Source organism: Solanum pennellii, chromosome 4, assembly GCF_001406875.1.
Source record: "Solanum pennellii chromosome 4, SPENNV200".
Lineage (NCBI taxonomy): Eukaryota > Viridiplantae > Streptophyta > Magnoliopsida > Solanales > Solanaceae > Solanum > Solanum pennellii.
Window position 1 is genome coordinate 74173931 of NC_028640.1, and position 25392 is coordinate 74199322.

General features: G+C 32.7%; 3 protein-coding genes across 4 annotated transcripts in view; 1 reads left to right on the plus strand and 2 right to left on the minus strand.

The window, feature by feature from the left end:
* Nucleotides 1-1385, plus strand: part of LOC107017051 (calmodulin-like protein 4) — a 3124-nt gene extending 1739 nt beyond the window's left edge. The window contains exon 2 of the mRNA XM_015217333.1: nt 1187-1385. Within this exon, the coding sequence (XP_015072819.1) occupies nt 1187-1385 (199 nt within the window). The remainder of the gene's footprint in view (nt 1-1186) is intronic.
* A 1568-nt stretch (nt 1386-2953) lies between these two features.
* On the minus strand, nt 2954-8460 carry LOC107017751 (phosphatidate phosphatase PAH2-like). Of its 2 annotated transcripts, none has more exons than XM_015217999.2 (9): nt 7459-8460; nt 7305-7378; nt 5729-5813; nt 5331-5417; nt 5177-5249; nt 4633-4676; nt 3946-4074; nt 3774-3871; nt 2954-3371 (listed from the first exon to the last, which is right to left on the minus strand). In XM_015217999.2, exons 1-9 carry the CDS (start codon nt 7837-7839, stop codon nt 3350-3352), a joined length of 993 nt encoding a protein of 330 aa, XP_015073485.1. In that variant the 5' UTR covers nt 7840-8460; the 3' UTR covers nt 2954-3349. The 2 variants fall into 2 exon arrangements, with proteins under 2 accessions (XP_015073485.1, XP_015073484.1); XM_015217998.2 differs by having other exon boundaries at nt 2954-3377; nt 7459-8459.
* A 1000-nt stretch (nt 8461-9460) lies between these two features.
* Nucleotides 9461-19110, minus strand: LOC107017750 (phosphatidate phosphatase PAH2-like). Its single transcript, XM_015217997.2, has 11 exons — nt 16390-19110; nt 15816-16123; nt 15604-15677; nt 14193-14277; nt 13667-13753; nt 13496-13568; nt 12447-12490; nt 11542-11676; nt 11355-11453; nt 10047-10175; nt 9461-9934 (listed from the first exon to the last, which is right to left on the minus strand). The coding sequence occupies exons 1-10, from the start codon at nt 18377-18379 to the stop codon at nt 10122-10124; spliced, it is 2949 nt and encodes a 982-aa protein (XP_015073483.1). The 5' UTR covers nt 18380-19110; the 3' UTR covers nt 9461-9934; nt 10047-10121.
* Nucleotides 19111-25392: the final 6282 nt, after the last annotated feature.

Here is a 25392-nt window from a genome sequence, read left to right on the forward strand (position 1 = left end):
TCCCGCCCTTCCCCCACCCCACCCCTACCAACACCCCAAATAAAAATTGTTGTTAAAAAATATTTTCAATTTTATAAATTATTTTCTACTCTTGTAAAAATATAAGATGTCTCTCAAAAATATTTTTCATTCATAAATCAAACACAAAATCATTTCCGGAAAATATTTTCTACTCACCAACCAAACATGAGAAAATAAGTCGAAAATCTACTTATTTTTCAGAAAAACATTTTCTAGAAAAACATTTTTCATGGAAAACATTTTCCTTCGTACCAAACACACTCATAATGTATCCAGAGAATAAGATTCTACGTTAGATTAGTATTAGAAGGATATTTTCCCACTTTGATACTTGAAAGTACCGATAGATATTATTATATTGAATTTTTTAAACAAATGAAACAAAAAGAGTATTTGTAATAAATACTAAAAAGGGCATTAAGTCAATTATAGGCAGGCAACAACTAGTAATTATATCATAAACCAAACAACAAAGATAAGTATATTATAAAAATGAAATCTTATAAAGATATCTTGGAAGTATCAACTAAAAATAAAAATAATACCAGTAGTATATTTTTATTTACAGTCACTCTTATCCAGTTGAGTGTTTGAAGCCTGGACCTAGCATTATATTCTTCATGATACACGTTGTATACCACTCTTTTTAATTTGATTCGATTCTTATTAACAGCTAGCTATGTCGTTCATCAAAGACAATTACCGCAACAAACATACGTTATAGTGAGATTGTTTCATTCTTAGTCAAAGGTCTCAGATTCTTATAAAAAGTTAAAAATAGAAATATAATATCCCTACCATCACAAAACGGAAAGTTTTTGCAAATTCTAAAACTTGAGGGGGCACATCTCAAAATTCCATATTATCAAGGACTCAATCAAATAATTTAATCGAAAAATATGAATAAAGTTTCGATAAAAAGATGCTGCATCCACTAGAACAGTAGTTATATATATAATCTTAACTTCATTTGTACTTAATTCCTCATCCATCGGAGAATTCGTACTCAAATACCAAAAAAAATAAAAAAAAAATCTTGTTTGAATAAAAATTACAATATGTTTGATATTTTCCGCCCCAGGAACATCATACGATGTACGTGTGGACAAGTACCTTTGACTGAAGTTCAATTGACAAATATCTTCAAACAATGTGATTTCAACAGAGATGGCTACCTCACTAAAGAGGATCTCACGGAGGCATTCCGGCAGCTGGGGTCCACTTTTCCGGGATATCGAGCGGGCCGAGCCCTTCACCGGGCTGATAAAAATGGTGATGGGCTTATTGATAAGAAAGAGTTGGATAAACTTGTTGAGTATGCAAGAAAACGTGGTTATAGGCTAAGAAATGCTTGTTCCAACTAGTAGAAGGAGTTTTGTTATAAGTGTAGTTTCACTTATAATTGACCTTCAAGATTGTTAAATAAATAAATCGTGTTTTATGGTAACTGAATGTAATTGATAGTTCTTTTTTTCTTGTTAGTCCATGATCGATATGGATATATATATGCTTTTGAGTTTTCAGAGTAAGATTATGTAAGCTTTTGGTTGTAGTAACTAGTAATTAAGTGGCTGCGTCGATATGAATTGGGTGATATTTGAAGAAAAAAAAGTATTTGAAGTTAAATAGAATAAAACGAGTTTAAAAGTTGAAGTTGTAATTATCTTTTATTTCTTCATTCTAGGTATTCATCCTTTTTTTAATATTTAAAATACTTTTAAATTTGTATATGTTTTTAGTAGCTTTATGAATATTTCAACCATTTTAACATGAACGGTCAATTTCAGCACAATTATTCAAATATATTAGTATAAAATCATTTTTCGATAGGATAATTATCAACTACTTTTAATCAGCTAACCAATCGATTTTCGATAATGAGATATTCGTATAGTAGTTGCCTAGGATTAAACTTGAGTCTTTTCGAATCGATTAACAATAAAATATTCAAAGTTGGACAATATGATCTAAATTTGATTTTAACAAATTAAACTATACTCACTTGTTACACTTTTTAATCCATTAACTTATTCCATTAGCAGTGAAAGTGACATTATATTTTTCTACCATAATAAAATAATTTACACAGTGGCGTAAACGTGAAGCATCTATGTGTTTTTATTGTTATAAATGTGAGGTCATTTCATTACCTAAGTTATACGGTCGATAACTACGTCTCAATCACAGACTCATTTTTTATCACTCAATGGCATTCAAAAATATCGAATATCGTAGCGTTTCAAGCGATGGAAAACGTGAAATGACTTTGGCAGAATTCAAGAGATGGTTGAAGAAATTCGATGAAAATAAGGATGGAAAGATTAGCAAAGAAGATCTCCGAGAGGCGGTCCGATCGAACGGAGGATGGTTCCGACGGATAAAGGTCCATCGGGCTGTTAAATATGCTGATGTTAACGGCGATGGATCCATTGATGAGGATGAAATCATGAACCTAGCCGAGTTCGCGTTGAAGCACTTAGGTATTAAGATTGTGTCTTATTAATTTTCATGTTTGTATGTTGTAACAATAACTAACTATTTACCTTCGAAGGTGTTATGATTGTGTCTTAGTAATTTTTCTGTTTGTATGTTTGTAATAATAACTAACTATTTCTGTTGAAGCTTCGACGGACAGAGTTATATTTTGATATATATATGTGTGTGGATTTCAAGGTGGTCACTACACAATTGCCAAGGCAAAGGGAAGCCTAATTCGATATTGTTGTTTACTCTGATCCGATCGAGGTGGTTTTCGTTTACCAACATTCTAAAATCCTATGAATGAGAACTTGATCTAAAGTACTCTTATATTACCGGCAATTAAAAATTCTGAGACATAATTTTCTTCCAATAGTTAATGAATCCATAGAGCAGCATAAAAAATAAACATAGAACTCCAATGTTTAAAATTATCAAGCAAGAAAACACTACCTCATGGTAATAACACTTTTGCCCATATAACAAGAGTTTATATAGGTGACCAAAACCTCTGCAGCTTCTTATACAACATTTACAAAGTCCAACTATTCGATCGTTATGGAACTTATTTGTAATTTCCTCCGAAAATTGTATATATACATGAACGCAGAGCAAATGAGCAACAAGCAACTATTGATGCATGCTAGTAACTTCCATGAGCAATATATACAAGTTACAGTGAAGCTGTCTTTGGTTAAGCCAAAGCTGTGTAGTTTAGAGTATGTAATTACCAACTCGCTCCTTATGCAAATAACGTAAAAGGAAAGAAAAATACAACAAAGGTTCGCATTGTGAGTCCACTCACACGTGTTTTCTCTTTGCATGCGATATGCAGATCAAGAAGCTATACTCACATAGTCAGCCTCCGTAAGCTGCACCTATGAACAAACAAGACGGATGATCATTAAAATGAATGTAATAGTGAAAATGCTCTGATGTTCCACGTCAAGATAGCTAACTGTGAGGGAAACAATTGAAACTTGAGATATCACAGATTAATTTCTCTTTGCTCTATTAAGTACTAAATAATCAAGTATAAAAAGGGGGCAGTCCGGTGCACTAAGCTCGCTCTATGCGCGAGGTCTGGGGAAGAGCTGGACCACAAGAGTCTATAGTATGCAGCCTTACCCTGCATTTCTGCAAGAGGCTATTTCCACAGCTCGAACTTGTGACCTCCGGGTTACATGGAAGCAACTTTACCAGTTACGCCATGGCTCCCCTTCTATATGGTCAAGTATCATCTATGTAACAAAAGAAAAGCTAAGAAATCCAACCTGCTCACTGAGGACATAGGTGGAAACAAGTCATTAACACAACCATGTAGACAGGAGTATGACATTGTATCTGTGTTGCGCTTTAGCACAATTTGACCCTGTACACCATCATAATAGTATCATCAAAACACTGCTACTTGCAAAAGGCCCTTTTCAGTTGACTTCGACATACCTTTGAATTGATGGTGAAGATTTTTGCTTCAGGTACTTCAACCTTGAGGTAGCAGATCTCGTCAGTGTCCCTGTTTCCAAAACCAGCATAAAACGGATTCCTATTATAAGGGAACAATGCCTTGATTTCCTGCAATTTGAAAGTCGACTCTATGTTAATTATTTATATTTTTTGCCAAAGCTAAGATGACCTAAGATGAATTGACAAATGTTAGTCACTAAAACGTCTACACAGCCCTTAGGTAGTTGCAAAACATTATTATTCCAAGAGAAAATTTCTGGTAAATAGGATGGGGGAATGAAGCACCAAAGGAGAAAGTGGTGTTGCTTTTATCGTGAGAGAAGTTTCCCTCTCCAAGTTATGATTTAAAGTTTTATCTTATTATACAATCCATCTTGTGATTATTTACTATATTAACCACATCTCGATGTTTCTGCACAGTCATATTTTAAGCACAGGACACACCAAGCAACCCAACTTCTCATACACCTTAAAACAGGAGTGAGTAGATGTAAGTTGTTTATTCCTTTAAATGATAAAAGCACTCTTATCAGAAGCAGATCATCACTAGGTTGCAGCATTAGTCCAAGGCCTCCCCATCCTCATGGCTTTGGTGGGCACGCAGAACTTCTTTGCTTAATATGCTAAAATACTGTAACGAGGAAAAAAAATGAATCAAGAATTGACCTGTAAGCAAGCAATTTTGAATTCCTGGGGAGCTCTTTTAACCACTGCAAAAGATAAAAGAGTTAGATGCACCTTTCAATCATACTCCTAGCAAAATCCGAAGCACTTCTTCATGGAGAATTTAGTTCAAATATCCTACTAAAAACTGGAGCAGTAACTGAACAACTGGCACTATGGAGATGTTAAAATATGAGGTAGTGAGATTGGCGCTACAATGCAAATATGTTCATTAAAAATGAGTGGTAGTAACCAATTAACACCAGCAAAAACTTACTTCTCCGTCAAAGATATGCCTGCATCACCAATTGAAAATTATATAATGAAAGAAAGTGCAACATGCCACTATAAATAAATTTCTAAAAGAAAAACAGATTTATATTAGCTTTTTATTCTACCCGGATGTTGTAAGATGATTGTGTTTTATTCTACTTATCATGGGTCACACGAATACGGGAAAACAGAATATTACCAACTCAATTGGATATAGTTTCGAGCAATGAAGAGTTAAAGGGAGAACTCTTCACAGAATAAAGAAAGGAACAACCTTCTCTATATAGAGAAAGAAAAAGCCCATCAGGAGATGTGACAACTGGTCCTTCCGGTAATCCCTTTCCATCCTGCAATTATGAAAAACACAAAAGATGAAGTCAAACTAATGGATGAGGAGAAAAAGGAAATGTACACTTAAGATAAAATACCTGCATAAGATTAAACAGGAATTGTCTAGTCAGATAGGCCTGTGAAATAGAACGTGCACTCAAGAAAAGCAATTGATAACCGTTCTCCTGCAGAAAGAAGACAAGATCAGACACTCGTATCCTACTATCAGAGGAAAACCAAACGATATATTTAAATAGAGTAAGTGTAGAAACATTTTGACCTTAGCAGTCATTGCAAAAACACAAATATGTGTTCCCGATATAATGAACATTCTTTTTTTTACCAGAACAGTATAAAGACCACACTTGAACTAAAGACCTGGATCTAGTAACAATTTGCTTGCCATAAATATGAAATTGGCACCATACCTTCTCACGGTTAGTCTGAATAAACCTCCTAAAAAAGGGAGAAGAGAAAATGAATCAAGTCTACAAACCTTGATAGCCGATAAGAGATGTGCAACACCTGTCTGTGACCAATCCCTCCCCACCAAAGGCATGAACTGTCCTAGAACGTCAGATCTGTTTAATTGAGAAAAACTAGCACACATCAGGCAGAAACAAGGAAAAATGTGATCTACATCTATTATTTATATTAACTAACTCAAACAGAAGTCTAGCATTCTTGTCCACTAAGTTGTTCACTAAAGAGCCAATAACCAAAAGGCGAACCAATATAAGTTCAATAAGGAGCAAAGGCAACCAGCATAGAAAATTTTAGAGCAGGGAAATGACTAAAGGTACGCAAGTTCCAATCCATTCTGGAAAAGGAACACGTCATGTACGAATTAAGCAAGTGCATGACAAGAAACAAAGAGAAAGGGGCAAAAGTAACTAGAAATGACAGTTGTTATCTGTTTCTATGCCATGTTTTGATGGAAACACAACATAGAGTCATAGTGTTGGAGTAGATTTAGCTGCTCCAAAAGTTAGAACATAGGAGCCAAACCAGACACATCAAGTGTTTCATTGACTCGGCTAAATTTATCCCTATTGGAGTCTGGAGACCAATGAAAAAGGGCAGATCCTTAATTTCCTACCTTCTGATAACTATTAACTTCAAGTTGCAGTGTCAGATAACCCCTATTTCCCTGTAGAATGTTTCAAGGTCATCTAGTACATACTATGGATGTGGTTGCAACGTATAAATGGTTGGCAGTTTGCACCTCTCATAGTAATTACCCAACTTGGCATAAAAAAGATTGTCTTACATTCTTTTTCAAAAATAGCATCCCCTGTCCTAGATAACAAATCTTCTCTTCAGCCATTAATTACTTTTTGAACACCACTATTATTGCTAAATTATCAAAACAAAAGAAAAAGAATATTGCAAAAGTTAAAGAGGACCCACTTTCTATAGGTGCATAAAAAATAATTAATCCTAACCTGATACACCACTATAATCCTAATGTGCCTCAGAAAGGCTAAGAATCTCCTAATCCTGCAAAGGATGGTCTTGAATTGAAGTCTTAGACAACCATGGGTCATTATCAGATTAAGTTCATAATTAGTTTATGACTGGAGTAGGCGGCTCGGTGTGCAGTGAGTGACATTAGCTTTTTCAGCATTGATTCTCGTACTCCTTGAATTCATTTCTAGGTATATTACCATTGTGTGCAACTCTATGCAACATTTAATGGACAAAGTCAGTGGTCGTAGAAAAAGCTCCAAGTTTGGGCTTCAAAGTTCTCTTTCGAAAGTTGAAAAGATAAAAATCTCAATTTCATATCTATTTGTAAACCCACTTCTATACAATTAATTATGTATCAACTCTGCTCTTAATCTCCCAAGACAAACTAAGAAAATCTATAAGGGAAGAGTGGATACTCATCTCGTGTTTAAACACTTCTTAGTGCATCTGCTTCATGTTAAGGTTCATCAATTAAGACCACCTTTCATCTAATTCTAAGACTTTCGGGCATGGAAATGAATCATAAAGCTAACTCTGAGAAGAAAGCAGTTTAGAGAGGACAATAACAGCAACATCTATATTAGAAAAGGAATTGATTTTACCTAGTAATTGTTCCATCAACATCCGAGATTACAATATTTGCGTCCCATCTCCACAAATATATACGTGCATCAACCTGAAATATACGAACCTCAGACAAATTATAAGCATGCATTTGCATACATACCAAAAGGAGATGTAATGAGAAGAAGTGACCTGCTGTTTTGAGCACGTGAATACAACCACATTCTTTCCCTCCTTCAGATTCAAAGTTGCAAGTTGTTCAGATGTTCGAGTAGTTAAAGAATATCCATTTTCCATGTCTCGCTCCCTTAGGAAGAATGCCTGCCCTCTATTATCTAAATTCATACGAAAACCAGCTTCAACGCCATTGACACTTACATTAACCGCATTTTCTCTAGCCTTCAAAACCCCCTGAATCTTCCCAAATCTAACATACCAAGGAGTTGATTTCAAACTCCCATCTGGCTGCCTCACCACAATGATATCCACAGCACCACCAAATGGATTTAAAGTCCCCGAAACACTACGTACCCCTCTACCTATGTAACTACCTATCCTCCCCATAGTACTCATTCTCTTATAACAACAACAACTACTACGCACTGTCCTAAACAATTCGAGTTCAGCTATATGAATCCTCACTAACCACGTGACTCTGTTTAAATCATCTAATATCAATACATACAAGAAAATCTAACAAAGCTTCCCACAAATAACAAACCCAATTCACCAAGATTGTATTTTTTGGCTCATATGCTACAATTCATTAATCCCCTCAACCAAATCTTTAGATCTTTCCCATAAAAATCCAATCTTTACTCATTTCCTAAATCGTTTTCTCTTGCTCACGTATTTGGATTCTAACAAACAAATGATCAAAGAACATTAATTGATCAAGATTCAAATACAGATAAAAGAGGAAAACCTAAAAGAACATAAATAAATTTGCTGAAACCCCCAACAAATCAAACATAAAAAGATAGCAATAAAATGGGAGAAAAAATTGAAATTTTTTTCTCAGGGCTCACATATTCTCTTCTAGTTTTTGATCAGAAATCAACAAAACCAAAATCTAAAAGAGAATCATAGTTTCAGAACAAAACCGTCAAGAATATTTAACGTTGAAGAATTGTTTGGTGAAAGAGCATAGTATTTATTCTATAGAATATAAAAACACGGAGTCTAATAAAACAACACCGCTATTGTGCCTAATATTTTTATTAGGTTATTATTGACTCGTATTTATATTTAGGTATTTACACATATAATATCAAACGGGTAAGTAACCAATGAAAGAATATTGACCGAGTTAATTGAGTAGATGATTTTTTGCATCGGATTCTTAAAGTTTAAAATTTTTTATTTATGTTCTTATTCGAGTAAATGCGTTGTCAAGTTTATTTTCTACTCACTTAAAACTAGGAATTGCAAATTTTTTATCCTAAAAAAATATGAATAAGAAAAAAATAAAGTAAAATTTAAAGAAATATCTTTGAATCTTTCGAGAGAATTAAAGATAAAATAGAAATGATAAACGAAGGGACGTGGTGTAAAGTGAATTTTAGGCTATGTGGGGGTGATATGGGTTTTAGGCAATACAGCTGCAAGAAGGGTTGAAATAGATATTTTTGCTAAGTTTATGTTAGGATTTAAAAACCATTATACTTGTTAAAAAGGGAAATGAATCAATTTTTATCGAAAAGGATTTCTTTATTTACTTTTTATTATATTATTCATATAAAAATACTTGTAGCATTTTTTATATGGTTCAAATATAACTCTCCTTTTTTTATATTTGTGTTCATTCATATATTACAAAAAGGAGCTTGTCTAAAATCAGAACAGTGGATTATGCTATTAGTATACATTATTAACAGGTGCACCATATTCTTGGAACTCTTAGGCAAAATCTCATCATGTCATAAAAAAATTAGTGGAGAATCTTATCCACAAATTTTCTCTTTAGAGCATTTTAAGATTTCAATTCTTATCCTCATCCTACCACGAGTAGTCTATGTTGCTCTGAATCTTCAAAAATATTATTGCACCCGTATCCGATTCCTTTAAAAAAAATGCTAAAAGTAATTTCAAGTCTATTTTGCTCAAACTTCCCAAATATATTATTGCACTCGTATTCAGCTCATTCAAAAAAATGCACTATCGGTGCCATGCATCTGTCAACATTTTTGAAGGATTTGAGGAACATAGCCTTTATACAGAAAAATTACTTAAAATACTGGTCCAATATTCTGTGTTATTGACAATTTAACCTTTATACAGTTTGCCTCAACATGCAAGTCCCATTATAAGACAGATTTTACAAATCACCAAACTACAACAAAATCTACACTTCCTCATTAACATATACTAATACTACAACAATTTACAAAGTTCAACTCGTCTTGAAGGAGTGATATGGAACGTATTTCGTATTTTCCTTCTCATAAGTATGTGTATATGTAGGGCCAAAGCGTATTGGCTAGTCGATGATTGATGAGCAGAATACCAGAAAATTGAGAACACGATTTTCTTCCTCCAAGATGACGGATATAAGACAATAGTATATACACTAGCCACTTTCGCGTGCAATATACAGATACAATGAGCCTTGTCTGTGGTTCAATCAAACTTGACTTGTATTTATAGTATAAAACACATTAGCCTTTTGCTGCAAGAAGTTACAAAACACATTAGACCACAGACTGTGTTCGGAATCTACACTAATGTAACAAATTCCTGTAATTTCAGCATCACAAGTTGAAACTATAAATAAAAGTTACCTGAATCTTACGTTGGCCGTGGGGCTACCATCCCTGAATCTCAAAAAAATAGTTCAGGATGGACTCTGCTAATTTTCAATCAATATAAGGAGGTGGAAGTCTCCAGAAATTCCACACGTTAAAATCCTCCTGAAGAAAAGTGAAAATTGTTGAGTAAGAGTAAGATTAATGAAGCTTGCAGACACCACTGGATGTACATGAAAGAAGCATTTGACATTGTGACTTGCGCCTACTTCATATCCCGAAAGAGTATGGGATATGATCAACACAGGGAAATAACAGTGACGGGTCTGACTTTGGTTCGTGTTAAGAAAGTAAACATAGGGTTTAACTCAATCACAAAAGCTAGATCTATGATGAAAATTCTCCAAAACCATACAAAGAGACAACCAATTCCTTCAACCATTGTGGTAGACTCTTAATATTTACATAGAAAAACTGGTTTAGCTTAAGCTGATAATGTTGGTACTTTCAGTAATGAGATGTGCTAGTTATCCCTTATTCGATTTTGATTTTGTAACTTCAATAATAAAAAATGTCCAGCCAAGTGAAAAGGACCAAAGGTTTAAAGTTCCTTACTTTTCAATTTTCTTTGCTCTGTACACGGTTTTAACTTCCCAAAAATAACATTTCAATAACTTCTAGACTTCACATGTTGTCCATAAAAAATTTCCAGCCTACGGAAAGAGTCCCAAGGTCTTATCCTTTTTCTTCCTATAATTGGTTTAATTATTTAGAACAGAATTTATACAACCCTGTCACAGTAGAGAGAGTGTTCCAGGAGGAGAAACTCTTCAAAGTGTTTGCTATGCAAAAGGATACCGATAGTGAGGATATAACAACTACTATCTCAATCCCGATCTCGATAATGATACTAAACATTTAAAGAAAAAGTAACACTGTTACAAGAAGACTGCAGCAAGAAGGGGCATACCAAATGGCTGCTCCTAGGCTGCAGGCCCTAGCACAACAGACATTGTTTTGAAACAAAAATGATAACAAGTCAAGAATTTTGAGCTTCCACAGGAGACAAGGTGAAAGAACTTGAGTGTAGTGAACCTACTGTAATTCTAGATCGGGTTTAAGTTTCTAAATAAGGGAAACATGTTCATGACTAGACAAGATGGTGAGTTATTAAAGTTAACATGATGCTGGAAGTGAATCTTATACTCCAGTTCAAGAAAGCTAATTATATCCTACATTCTCTGCAGAAGGTAAAAAACTGTAGCATGAGATCACATACTTCTCTTCACTCTGTTACGTTCTAATGATCCAAAATTCATAGTTAGAGAAGGGAAAAAATCCAACCTGCTCACATGAGAGAATGGCTGGAAACATGGCAGTGGCAAGACTATGAAGAGAGGTATATGATTTTGTGTCTATGTGTCGATTTACAACGATTTGACCCTGTAGAATATAAAAAATAAGAAGCGTTCATCAACAGAGTTATCTGCAAAACGTCCTTTCCAGTTGATAGTAACAGTTGACTATGTACCTTTGGGTTGATGGTAAAGATTTTGCCTTTAGGTATTCCAACCTTGAGGTAGCTGATCTCATCCGTGTGTCTGTTTCCAAAACCAGCATAGAAGGGAAAGGGATTCCTATCAGAAGGGAACAGTGCTTTTATATCCTGCAAACTTGAAACTTAACATGTTATTGATCTGCATTTGTCACCATAGCTAGATACATATGCTCAACATTAGTTAATTATATCTTCCACACAGCTAGTAATGTTGATACTCCTTGCCCTCTAGAATTTGCATTCTTTGTTATTCCCATACAAAACCCGTGATAAACAGAAAAATAAAACAAAATACAGAAAGGAAAAGAAAACCTTTGTTGTGTACATGGTAAAAGATGTTTACCAAAGTTTCACTTACTCTTTTTAGCCATTATACCCATCTTGCGATTTATTTGTTTCATCAAAAACATTTGATGTTTCTGCACAGCCATATATTAAGTGATACCAAACAACCCAACTTGTCATCCACTTGAACAGCAGTAAGATTTCTTAAATAGTAACTAAATCTTAGTGCATAGAGGCTCGAGCAACTGGTTTGTACATATTGAGCATGTGGAGATTACCAGTTTAAAAAGTGAGTCTTCGTGCATCATAACACAAAAGCGCTAACTACTCATCTATTGCACTTCGGTTTGTATAATGTTTACAAGTCATAATTCCCTTAATCTAACAAAAAATAAAGATTGACTAAAGATATAATTGAGTCGTCTTTATTTCAGTAAAAAAAAAAAGCACTATACATAATGTAGATCATCAAAGCAATAGTCTGTAAGCCTCCCTAGCCTCATGGCTTTGGCAGACGTGCAGAACTCCTTTTGCTTAAAATGACAAAAGTTCTATTACGGAAACAGGAAGCAAATCTAAATCAAGAAACTGACCTCTAAGCAAGCAATTTTGAATTCATGAGGAGCTCTTCTAACCACTGCAAAAGGTACAGAATATGCATCTCTCAGTCATAATATTAGCAAAATTGAAAGCATGTTCTGATTTTCTAATACTCAATCAGATTAAGACATGCTGCTAGCACGAAGATTGGAGTTACAATGCAGAATAAAACTAGTCTCTTTCACATTTTTAGTTCATGCTATAAAAGGAAAAAAAATTGAAACAGCAGCCAGTGAACCAATAATGCTTTTATGCATGAAACCAGCAGCCACTGGACCGAAATGTCTTTTGCATTCTAAATGCATGTTGCTACTGATACAGTTTGAGGCATGTTGCTGGCAATGTCATCGATCTTTCCGTTCATATTGCAGAATTGTGGAGGTAGTTGTCGACAGGGTAGTTAAAATCACTAAAACAACTAAATAAATAAAAAAGGACATAAGAACATGAGAGTATGAGAAAGTCGGTAAATATCCAACAACTGATAGCATCAACTTCCTGGGATCATTACCAATTACCATGTTCGCTGGAGTAGATAATGTCAATAAATTAGTTGCTACATCTTCAACAATAAGTTCCTTCTTCAAATGCACTTAAATCAAAGAACATATTTATTTCATCAACAAACAAAAAAAATCAAAGAACATATAAGAGTGGGAGCAGCAATCTGAGCACTCTGGCACTAACTGAATGTTTTTTTTGAAAGATGAGGTAGCAAGAATGGGGTAACTGTGCAAATACTCATCAAAGAGTGGTGGGAGCAAACGGTAAGCACCAGCAAGGCGGCAACAGCTTACTTCTACTGTAATGCTCTCTACCAGCAACCCCAACTGAAAATTATACAAGGATAGAAAGTACAACATGGTCTTGTTTCTAGCTACCCAGATGATAACGGATGGTCTTGTTTAATTCCAATAATCATGATTCATTCATAAGAATACGTCAAACAAAATATTAGCAATTCAATGGGATGCATGGTTTGGAACAATGAAAAAATCAAGGGGAAACTCTTCAGAAAATAAAGAAATGAATAAATAGTGACCTTCTCGAAATAGAGAAGGGAAAATTCCATCAGGTGATGTAAGAACTGGTCCTTCTGGTAATCCCACGCCATTCTGCAATTATCAAAATCAAAAGTAAAAAAATGAAGTCAAATTAATGAAGGAGAGGAAAAAGTGATTACTTAAGCCAAATTTTCTAGTCATCAAATTACCTGCATAAGATTAAAGAGGAATTGTCTAGTGAGATAGGCCTGTGAAATAGCACGTGCACTTAGGAAAAGCAAATGATATCCATTCTCCTGCAGCAAAGAGAAATTGTCTAATCATGATGCACTCTTATATGCTATAATGAGTTAAAATAAAAACTCCATCCCAAATTTATGTGGTGGTGTTTCGAAAGTTGAGAAAGAAAGACTTTTGAAGCTTGTGGTCTAAAAGATGTCATCGACATTTGTTGGCTATAAATCATCTTATTAGAGCAAAATAAGAAGTTTAGAGTCAAATTGTTTTTAAATAAGAAAGTATGGGAAAAAAAGTACAAAGAGTAATATATTAACATAGAAGAAGTGTAGATACATTTTGAACATTAGCAAACAGAGGAAAAGGAACATTCTTAAGATAAAAACTGGGGCCTAATGGCAGATTACTTGCCAGAACTACAAAATTAGCAGAAGCAGCAAGAAATTTGAATAAATCTCAAAAAAAGGGAAAAAGAGAAAACAAATGAAGTCTACGGACCTTGATGGCCGAAAAGAGATGTGCAACGCCTATCTGTGACCAATCCATCCCAACCAAAGGCATGAACTGTCCTAGAACATCAGATCTGTTTAATTGACAAAAATCTCGCACATCAGACAGGCACCAGGAAGAACATCTATATTGTTTATCATATATCAACCAGCTCAAACAAAAGTCTACCTTTTTTGTTCACAAAAGAACCAAAGAGTGGAGCCAACAGTAGTTTAAAGAGGAGAAAGGACCAGCATAGAAAAGCTTGAACCTTAGATATCTAATTTAAACATGTTGGAAAATGTAAACCAACTTCCACCTGTTTCAATATGTCATCTCAGGTTATAGGTAATTCTAGTGAAAGAATGACTCAACCAAAAAAAGCTATAACTTAAGTTCTGCCTATAAAAGGAACACTTAGCAATGCTAGAAATGACATTATTTATCTGTTGCTATTCCAGGTTTTGATGGAAAGACACAACATAGAATCGTGATTTTTGGCTTCAGTCAAAAATTCTACGTCTCAATCTACTTGATCCAAGAGCCAGGGGGCACACCAAACTTGTCAATTGCTTTTTGAACTCTGCTAAATTGCATCCCTACTGGATTCATTTCCTTCTTTTTGATAACTATACTTCAGGTTGCACCAAATAAGCCCTATTTTCCAGTAGAATGTATCAAGGTCAGATGGTGTAAAATATGGGTGTATGGGTGAAGTTAGATTAATTTTCAACTTTGATCCTCTATTCAGAAGTTCATTTTTAGTTATATTACAATTTTGTATTTCAGATCAGAAACAATTCTAGAGAAACTCTATAGGACATTTAAAAGAAATGTTGGAAGAGATATTCAAATTTGGTGTCCAAATTCCACTTCCAGGTTCCCTTTCAAAATATAAAATCTCATTAGTACCAAAACATCCAATTCATATCTGACTTTTGACCCATTTTTCTCTACAATAATTTATAAAAACTTTATTATTAATTCTTGCAACAATCTGTTACAGAGGGTGAGCGCTAGGCTTGTGGAATTTTTCAACAGCTCCAAGTGCATCATCTTAAGGTCCAGCAATTATGAACATCTCACATCCAATGCTTAGGTAGTTGGACATGGAAGTGAATCACAAAGTTAACTACATGTAGAAAGCAATTTACCGCCAAAATTGTTACTACTTGCTACAGTTGATGTTGGATAAGACAGTTCCTACTTATCAAAAAAAAAGGACAAGACAGATTTTTCTAACAGAACAGAGTTGAGATATCTTATCTAATAACCACCAAGGCAAACAATTGCATATAGGTTAACCGTTGTTACATTCATTGTGATCAAAGTTGAATAAAATAGAACGTCTGGACACAAAAGCAAGCTCGTACAGGGGATAATATCACCAACTATCTATAGTAGAAAATGAATCAATTACCTTGTAATTGTTCCATCAACATCAGATATTACAACTTTTGAGTCCCATCTCCACAAATATATATGTGCATCAACCTGTGAAGTAAGCACCTTAGACAAATTATAAACATGGAAGCATTTTCCACACTTACATAGAAAGAAAGATGTAGTTTCTTGAAAGTGCTCAAACACAAAAGGGAGATGTAATGAGAAAAAAGAGGTCCACCATATGACCTGCTGTTTCCCCAGCATTGCAGTCGAGAATGTGAAAACAACTATGTTCTTTCCCTCCTTCAGATTCAAAGTAGCCAGCTGTTCAGGTGCTGGAGTGTTTACCATTATTTTCTTCTTAGGAATCTTTGGCCTTGGCACATCTTCTTCTCTATCACCACCTGTGTTTTTTGAAATATCCTTAGCAGTATTTACATCTTCATCCATGGACACGCCAGAATTTTTCATGCTTCTTGATCTCTTGAAAGCAAAAGACCATGATCTCCAGCTGCCACTACTACCCAATGAATTAATGGGTCTAGGATCTCTTTCTGCAGAGATTCATTTTAACTCGTCAATAATTATCTTGCCTAATTTTTTTAGTCAATATCAATAAGCTTCTTTTTCCATGATATAACCTCTCACGCGATCTAAAACAAAATTTAACTTCAGGTCCTTCAAGGTAAATTCACAGTATCACCGGACAAAATAGAAAAATTATCTGAACATCAAACTATACAAAGATAAAGAGTAGAAAAAACATCACAATAAGCTTCAAAATGATTTTCAAAGGGCGCACAATTGTATACTCTCTTACCAATTTCTGGGGTGGCTGAAATATTTTTCACCTCCTCCGTGAACTCAGCAACTTCTGTTGTCTGTAGTGCAATTGATGAATGTAAATCCTCAGGATTAGAAGGACAAACATTTTTTTGAGACCACATATTGGGTAAAGATCTGCCCATCCGCATAACTTCATTACCCTGAACTATGGCAGGAATGTCAACATTGCTTAATACAGTTCTGAGTTTTCTTCCATCTGCAACAATCGGCAGATCACTTTGGATGGACTTGGCCAGAGTAGGACAAGATTCATAGTTCGGTACTCGGTAGTCGTTGATATCAAGAGAGCTTGAAGATGCAGGGGGGTAATCTTCTTTTTTCTTATAATCTGAAGAAGTGGACTCCGTGTATCTGCCTACAGTGTCGTAACCATCATCAATATCACCAAAGACAAGGTGCTCTTCCTCCAAGCTTTCTAATGAAGAAACCGGAAGTGGGACCAAACGGCCACTAGATCCATTAGGATCACCAAGAACCTCGGAAGAGGCTTCAAGTTTGCTTGTTGCTTTATCGGTTGAGGTGCTTGAACAAGAGTTGGGTAAAAAGCACCCAAAATCTGTTTCTGCAGCAGAGCTATTCAACGAACCGCTATCGGAGACCAAAAAATGAGAGATTGAGTTTGGATAAGTGTTGTTGGTTATAACCTTGAAACCATTTGAAGAATCCTTTTCAAATAATAAATCCTCTTCTGGTTGAGAGTTTCCCTTTGACATTAAATCATTCATACTGAGGACTGTTTGGGTGTGCATACGAGCTTCAAGATCACGAGAAGCACACAAGTTTTGAGTGAACTCTTTAGTTGAAACATCCAGCATTGTTGTCGAGTTCTCATCAGTTTCACAATAGAAAAAGGACTCGACTGCAGCAATTTCATGTTCCTCCTCAGGAAGACGGCTAACTGTAAAAGAATCATGTTTCTTTATCTCAGGGGAATCCACAAATTTTGAACAGGGGCTCGCAACCTCAGATATAAATGTACCACCCGCGGCATCATGATCAGCGTTAACTATGCCTAGTTCACCACTGTCACCAGAAATTCTTGAGCTTTCTTCACGACCATAATCTTCAATACCTTGGACAATGGACACTCTTGCAGCATTCTCAGATTCTGAAAAAAACACATGTTTACCAGTTACCTTGACAGACTCCTCTTGAGTTTGAAAGCTTGGATGAGAACCATCATCCTTCTCACAAGCAGGGTGACGGAAGTCAAGATTGTCTAACATGTTATCATGTGCAAAAGAACTCGTATCACTTTTCTTGTCGTTTGCTTGCAAGTCCTCTTCTTTAACACCCTTTGACATATCTTGGGAAGCAACTGGTATGACATAATCTCTGTTGTACCTATTCGGGGTAAGATTAGTAGACCACTTCATTTCTAACAGATCAGCTGCCATTTCAGCACACTCCAATGAGTCTGTCCTCATAATACTGGCATCATTTTCTTCCCCAGGAAGCCTGTCTTTTTTCATCGACTTCCTCCCAAAAACCCGGCCTAAAATCCCAGGTCTTTGGGAATTGGCCCTCACCGAGACATTCTCACCGCTCACGTTAATCTGAGTAGTTGAATTAGATTCAGAAGCATCATAGTTGCAACTCTTTGATATTGTTGGCCGCTTACTACTGGTTTGCCCGTCAGCATCCTCACCCGAGGATGATGAAGAAGACAAAGACTCCCCATCTTCTATATCTACGTCCTTTATAAAGAAAGCTCGTCCCCTACCATCTAAATACATATGAAAACCGGCTTCAACGCCATTGACAGCTATATTAACCACCTTTTCTCTTGCCTTCAAAACTCCCTGAAACTTCCCAAATCGAACATACCAGGGGGAAGTTTTCAAACTCCCATCCGGCTGCTCCACCACTATGATATCCACAGCACCACCAAATGGATGGAAAGTACCCGAAACACTACTTACCCCTCTCCCAATGTAGCTACCTATCCTCCCCACAGTATTCATTTTTTCTATAAATTATCAATATCTACCAAACAAGCTTCCACTTTACAGAATCTTATTTCCCCATCACAAAATCAAAACCCCAATTTATCAAGATTGAATCTTTCCCCCTCACTACTGCATTCCATTCATCAAATTGCCTAAATCTCCAAATCTTCACCATAAAAATCCAATTTTTTACCGTTTTCCCAATCTTTACCTACTATATGATCACAATTCAAAAAAGGGGAAACATGTACTACAACAATAAACAAATTTGCTGAATACCCAACAAATCAAACCCAAACCCCATCAATAAAATGGTATCAGAAACTACACACAGCTCAAATAATCAGTGCTGAGCTTACTAGGGTCACAAATCAAGAAACCCACGAAATACAATATACAAAGTAATCATAATTCAGAAACAATAACTGTCAAAGACTGAGCCTTGAGAAAAAGCATATTCTTTTTAATATGATTCGAATGTGCCACTGCCATAATCATTTGACATCGCCATCGTATTGAACTTTTAGCCAGTATTAATTTTTTATACTTATAATATACAGTAATTTACATAAGAGTACAAAACGTGTAAGTAATCAAATGAAGAATGAAATTACAGGGTGAAATCAAGGGTTTTTTTTTTCCAAAGATTTGATGAACTTACCGGAGAAAGAGAACAGAAATTGGAGACAAATGAAACAGAGAAAATTGAGTACAACGTTAATTTTTGGTATAATTGAGTTTGTTTTTTTTTTCTTTTGCAGGATTTACAATTATTTGTAGTAGTAAAATAGATCTCTACAGGTGGCAGTGACATGTATTTGAGTTTTTTATTAAAAAAGATATTTTGAAGTTCGATTAAATTTGCGCATAAAGTTAGTGACTATGTGATCATATCGACTCAATTCTAAGACATTTGGTTAAGACTTAAAGAATAAATGAATATTCTTATTTCATCCTATTCTTTTAGTGTCATTTAAGTTGAATAAAGTGCGAGTCGAAGAGTAATAATTTATGTTTGATTTACTAATTTGATAAACAAAATGAGTTTTTTCAATATCAGACCATCAAGTTGTATTTGATCAAGCTTCATAAATATTAATTTTTTCAAAAAAAAAGTGTTCTTAAATGTTTTTGAAGAATAATTTCTATTGTTGTTATTAAAAAAAAATAAAAAATAATCAAGAAGCTCGTTTTCTAAATAATTCTTTAAAAAAAAAAATATTTACCTTCTCAAAAGTTTTGATCAAACAATATCTAGAGAAAATAAATATTAGGACTTTTGAGAGTTAGGTTGCAAAATAAATTACCATAAGAGTTTTCTAAAAATATTATAAATAGTGTTTTCTATAATTAATAAAATATCTTTTAAAAGAATGGTAGTTGATGAACTTATTTCACTTCCAAATGTGATAAGTTCAAATTAAATATGACTATAAGTACGTGCCTTTCATTTCATTTTCACATCCCATAATAAGATGGGACAAAGAATTCAACGTAGCATTTACTTTAGATACTTTTTTTTCATTTTAATAGGGATAACAGAGATTGCATTACGTAAATTCTATTAGCAGGAAGTGTTTTCTATCAAAAATTATTTCATAGTTCATACATATAGCTTAAACTCGAAACATCTCATTAAGAAGGAGCGATTCAATTCACTATCATTTATATTTATATTGAAATTCAATGAAATTTAAAATGGCATAAAAAATTTTACTTCATGAATAATACTTTCCTTATTAAAAGAAATTTATAGTTATAATTCAAACTTCAATTAAATTAAAAATAAAATAATACTTATTACTCGTTACAGTCTTACGGTTGACATTTTAGGCATAATAATGAAAAGTATTCTTGTATGAAGACATGTAATTATTATAGGAGTAAAGTTTCTTTAGGAAAAAAAAAAAGGTCTTACAACATACGTTTTGAAATGTCACTTTGACATACTCAACACGGTACTACATAAATTCTTCCATTTTTTTATATGAGAAATATTAAAGAACCAAATTTTTGGCCTTACAAATTAATCAAGAGTTGATACAAAAATAATCAATTAGGTTGATTTTTTTTTTCTAACTTATATGTTTGCCTTTAATTTTTTAAAATCTATTATATATTCAATTTTTAAAAAACATATCACAGTAGTTCACTTTATAAGGGTGATTTCTAAAGCTGTATAAGTATAGATCCAACTGAAGAAATATGGCAAAGTTGAGCAAAATTTTATTCATTAATTTTCATCGACGAATTTTACTCCGAATTCATAGTAAGTTTTGATCATAGGAAAAACGAGAGACAATATCATTCATTTTCAAGATCGATCATAGTTTTCTGTTTTTTAACGAGAACCTTATAAACTATGGACTTTATAATGGGCTGAGATAAGCTGAAGCTTCTAACAAGTCCAAATTGTGTTGGTATTCAAGCTTGTACAAGTTGGGCTGGATATCCACCTGCCCAGTAAACATCAATATCTAAAGCCCAGTAAGAGAATACGTATACATATATATATATATATATGTATATATATAAAATACTTTATAAACTGAATACACGTGAACCAATGGATATCAATGCAAATAAATGTACACAAATTTGTTAGGTGAATACAAGTAATGTAGAATTATAAAGATACTAATAAAAAAAATGAAATAAATGTGAAAATATACACTACAATAATAAATGGATGTTATAAATATTAATATACATTGATATGTATGCATAATATTTTTCAGTTATACAATAGATCAATAACAGTGGCTAAGCCACATGTAAAGTGTCAATTGGCATTTTTTAATCAAAAAATTACATTGTATAGCTAGATAAAAGTACTATTATTTTTATATAATATGGTTTTATTAATTTAATACGTACATGCTTCTTTGTGAATTTACTTATTTATAATTTGGCTAGTAAGAATATTGGCTTCATTACTATAAACATGTATACATATTATTCAAGTAATACATACTAATAATATATATTATATGTATTTTCTAAACTTTGGATACTGATTAGTATTTTTTAAAAAGAAGGTGAAACTACACAAATTGGATCCATTAGACAAAGTATTTACCCAATTGTTCCCTTGATTTATCCACTAAACCATCACTTCTTCATTCTTAATAGGATATACTCTGATAGTATCAATCAGTAATTGAAAAGTTTTTTCACTGAAACACTGCATGTTACTTTTTGATGTCATCAATAAGTAACTGAGCAGTATTTTCACTAAAACACTATATATATATATATATATTAAAAGCACATTAGTAATTAAAAGCATGGGGTATAAAAGCAAGGAAATAACAATATACAGACAGTTTCCTTTTTAGATTTAAATTGTTCTTTTTCCAAAAAAAAAAAACTCCTTTCGTTCGGTATTGTTGTTATGGTTTCTATTTTTAGAGTCAAACTATAAAAACTTTGACTAACATTTTAAAATGCATTTTATCATCATATTAATATGCAAAAAATTGTAATTTACAGTACTTTTCATATAGTTTTAGAATATTTAATTTTTTTATTTAAAATATCAAATTAATGTAATTTAATTTACTTTTGAAAATTAGTCAAATTAACTTTTAATAAGCGCAACATGATAAACATTTTCGGACGAAGGAAGTATATCAATCTTGATTATAAAAAAGTAATGAAAAAGTTTTTTTTTAAAAAAAAAAGACTCAACTTAAATCAAGTATACGCTGGCACGTTTTTTCAATCACGAGAAGAAAAAATCTTCATCGAGCCCATTTAAGTATATCTTTTTTTTTCCTCTTTTTTTTTTTGTTTTTCCCATTTAATAATCTTTGGAATTCTAAACTAAAAACTTTTATACATGTTATCAGTTTCAATACATTGGATCTAACTTCTCTATGATAAAATGTGGTCCTCAGTCAAAAAGAAAGAAAAAGATTTTGGGAAATGATTAATAAGGTAATTTAATTTTCAGAAATGGATTTGCTTTTCGTTTTTCTTGTCCCAAAGAATATTATATACTCCTGCATGCCGTAATTCATTTTAGTTGTTGTACTTACTTATAATAACTGGTTCATAATAATCGTTTAACTCACAAATCTCTTGATATACATTTTTGTTTTGGACTATCTTATTGACGTGAGATATTTTATCCTCCCGATTATTAATTTTTATCTTTATTCATGCAAAAAAGAGAATAGTACTGAATTGAGATTAAAAAATAAATAAGGTCAATTAATTAGTTAGCAAATTATATTTTGAGTCTTTTTTTTAATAAAATTGTGCAAAAAAAAAAAATATGACAGGTAAAATAAAATTAAGGCTGGCTTATTACACTTAGTAAAAGAATCTACTATTGGTGATAAGTTAAATGTAATGTGAGATTGGCTAATTACTTTCTTAGCAATGAAATTTTATTGTATAGAAAAATCTTTTTGATCAGAAAATTTAGTCAGAATGAAATTTTTTTAATATAATTTTATATTTTAAAAAGATTTTTACTCATAATACCATTTACTATAAAATAAAAAGAAATTCAGTTTATCGTATTACCCTTATGTCTTTTCAATTTTATTCGAGTGTCAAATGATATAGTAGTGTTAACTTCTTGGAAAAGAAAGAGGTGATTTAAATCACTAACTTGTGAAAATAAGTGGACCATTCTGAATTATTATTATTTGGAGTTTTTCATAATATAATTACCGTTAAATGATATATTGTTGGTGACAAGATTGGCATGTCTTATGCTATATATTTTAAATTAATAAAAAAAAATAGTGGTCATCTAGTTTAATTAAGGGATTCAATTGTTAGTCAATTAATTATTTAAAAAAAAAATTGCACGCTTATAACTATTTGTTTATATAACTTTTGTAAAATATTTACTTTCCAAATCTTTCAAAATAAAAAAAATAACATTAATGATCTGATATGTCTTTTTCTAGATCAATAGGCAATGTCCCGTTGATAAGAGTGAGTAGGGATTGGGACAACAAAAGTTAAGCTTAAATGAAACGAGGTAAATAATAAAAAAGAAGTAAAAAAGTCTGAAATATATCTGAATTTTAATTGAAATTGTGTAACAATATCAAAATTTGGAAAGGACGGTTTATCCCCATGCACTATTTAATAGTGTATTTTAAAGGTATACATATACCCACGTGGACATCATAAATATCGCATCATTATAAATAGTAACGTGACCTCGGGGCACATATACACTCTTAAAATATACTATTAAATAGTACAGGGATAAAAGGTCTTCCATAAAATTTAATATCGTAACAATAATTTCGATCAAAGTTAAAGTATTTTTCGCACCTTTTTTCCAAAAAAAATCATAAAACCGACCGCAACTTACTCAAAATTAGGGCATAGTCATTGTTCTTATGATTCTATCTTATTTTTGAAAAAAAAATACAATAATTATGAATGGGAACTATGTGATGATTGTTACTGATAATTGTTTCTTGTTTCACTAATTAGTTCCTCATGAGTAGCAAATCATTCTAATGATGATAGTTTTGAGTTCAAAATCATCATTATTATGAGGACTGAAGGGTTCAAATTAACAAAGAAAAATTAGTTGTTGGCATGTGAAACTGGACCAAAGTACCACATTTAAACATTATTGTTGTACTTTGATAAAAGAAATAAAATTCCATAAATATCAACTCATGTGACCCACTAAATATATTGGTCCAAAATAGTGCCTTTACTTTTTAGCATTGTTTTGACAAGAAGAAAAAAAACTCTTCTTATTGTCTACTGCCTTTTAGACCTACTACTATATAACAACATATTCGATGTTTGCTAATATAAATATTGAACTCATCGAATATAAATCTTAGATGATATTTTGCGTATAAGGCAGCAATGTAGGCACGTTTGATACTTAGCTTCGAGTTATTGTCACAGCTCACAAAGAAGTAGTGTATTTCAGGGTTGAGCTAGAGTATAACTTATGAATATATTGAATTTAGTAGTTTAGGTCCGATTAAATATGTAAGAATTATAACTTTAAAATCAATAATTTAAAAGAACTAAAATTTCGAATATATAAACTTTAAATTCTGACTTTGTTTGATTTATAAAACATTCCTATTTGGTAACTTACAACAATATGCCCTTTGTCCTTAATTATTTGTTCCTTATTTTTCTTTTTTTGTCTTGATTATTTTTTTATTTTGACAAATCAAGAAAGGACAAAATATTTTACCTATTATGTCCTCAATTAATTACTTTGAAAAAGGAAGATCTTCTTGAAAATCTTAAGTTATTAATTCATCCACTTTATAATTAATAGGGATAAAACGATAAATTCAATATGTTAATAATTAATTTCTTAAGAAGTGTCTCAATTTAAAAGTGAACAAGTAATTAGAGACCGAATAAGTATAAATACAATTCCCAAATTACTCTTTGGGAAAACATATATATAGGGTATATTTTTGTTATACCTTTAAAAACCTACTTACCTAATTAGTATTAGAAAATGTTAATGAAAGATAAAGAATCCTAGTAAAACATGATGGTCAAATGTACATCGAAAGTGTCTGAATTTTTGAGTTTCATATCTGAATTGTCAAGTGTATGAATTTTCTATTTGAACTACTATAACGCACCTCAACTTTCAATTATTCTCTTTTACTACCTAATAAATTTTCCATCGTTCATGTAAGAAAAAAAATTGATAGTTGAGTAGTGTTATTTATGATAATTTAGACAAGAAATTAACTCATATACCTAATAGTTCAGATTAAAACTTAAAAAAGTCGAAATACTTTAAAAGTGTTTTTTGTTATGGGTTTTAAAATTCTAGTCAACCAAGTATCTTGCCAAAGTTAATGAAAGATAAGAAGAATGAATGTTTGTCAAACAATCTCATCTTTTGCATGTTCTGTCAGAATCATGTCCCAATACAAAGAAAAGTAGAATTATCCATGATATGGGGGTGATTTCTATGATTGAAATATTATGATTTCCAATAGTAATTTCAAATTAACATATAGTAATCATTTACAATTAAATATATAGTTATATATATA

Excerpts from the sequence above, each read along its gene's own strand:
- LOC107017750 (XM_015217997.2), bottom strand. The coding sequence starts at position 18,379 with ATGAATACTGTGGGGAGGATAGGTAGCTACATTGGGAGAGGGGTAAGT. Across the intron at positions 14,278-15,603 it reads GTTGATGGAACAATTACAAG|ATCTGATGTTCTAGGACAGT; the intron begins GTAATTGATTCA and ends TCAATTAAACAG. Across the intron at positions 10,176-11,354 it reads CCATTCTCTCATGTGAGCAG|GAGGATTTTAACGTGTGGAA; the intron begins GTTGGATTTTTT and ends ACTTTTCTTCAG.
- LOC107017751 (XM_015217998.2), bottom strand. The coding sequence starts at position 7,839 with ATGAGTACTATGGGGAGGATAGGTAGTTACATAGGTAGAGGGGTACGT. Across the intron at positions 5,814-7,304 it reads GTTGATGGAACAATTACTAG|ATCTGACGTTCTAGGACAGT; the intron begins GTAAAATCAATT and ends TCAATTAAACAG. Across the intron at positions 4,075-4,632 it reads TCAAAATTGCTTGCTTACAG|GAAATCAAGGCATTGTTCCC; the intron begins GTCAATTCTTGA and ends TTCAAATTGCAG.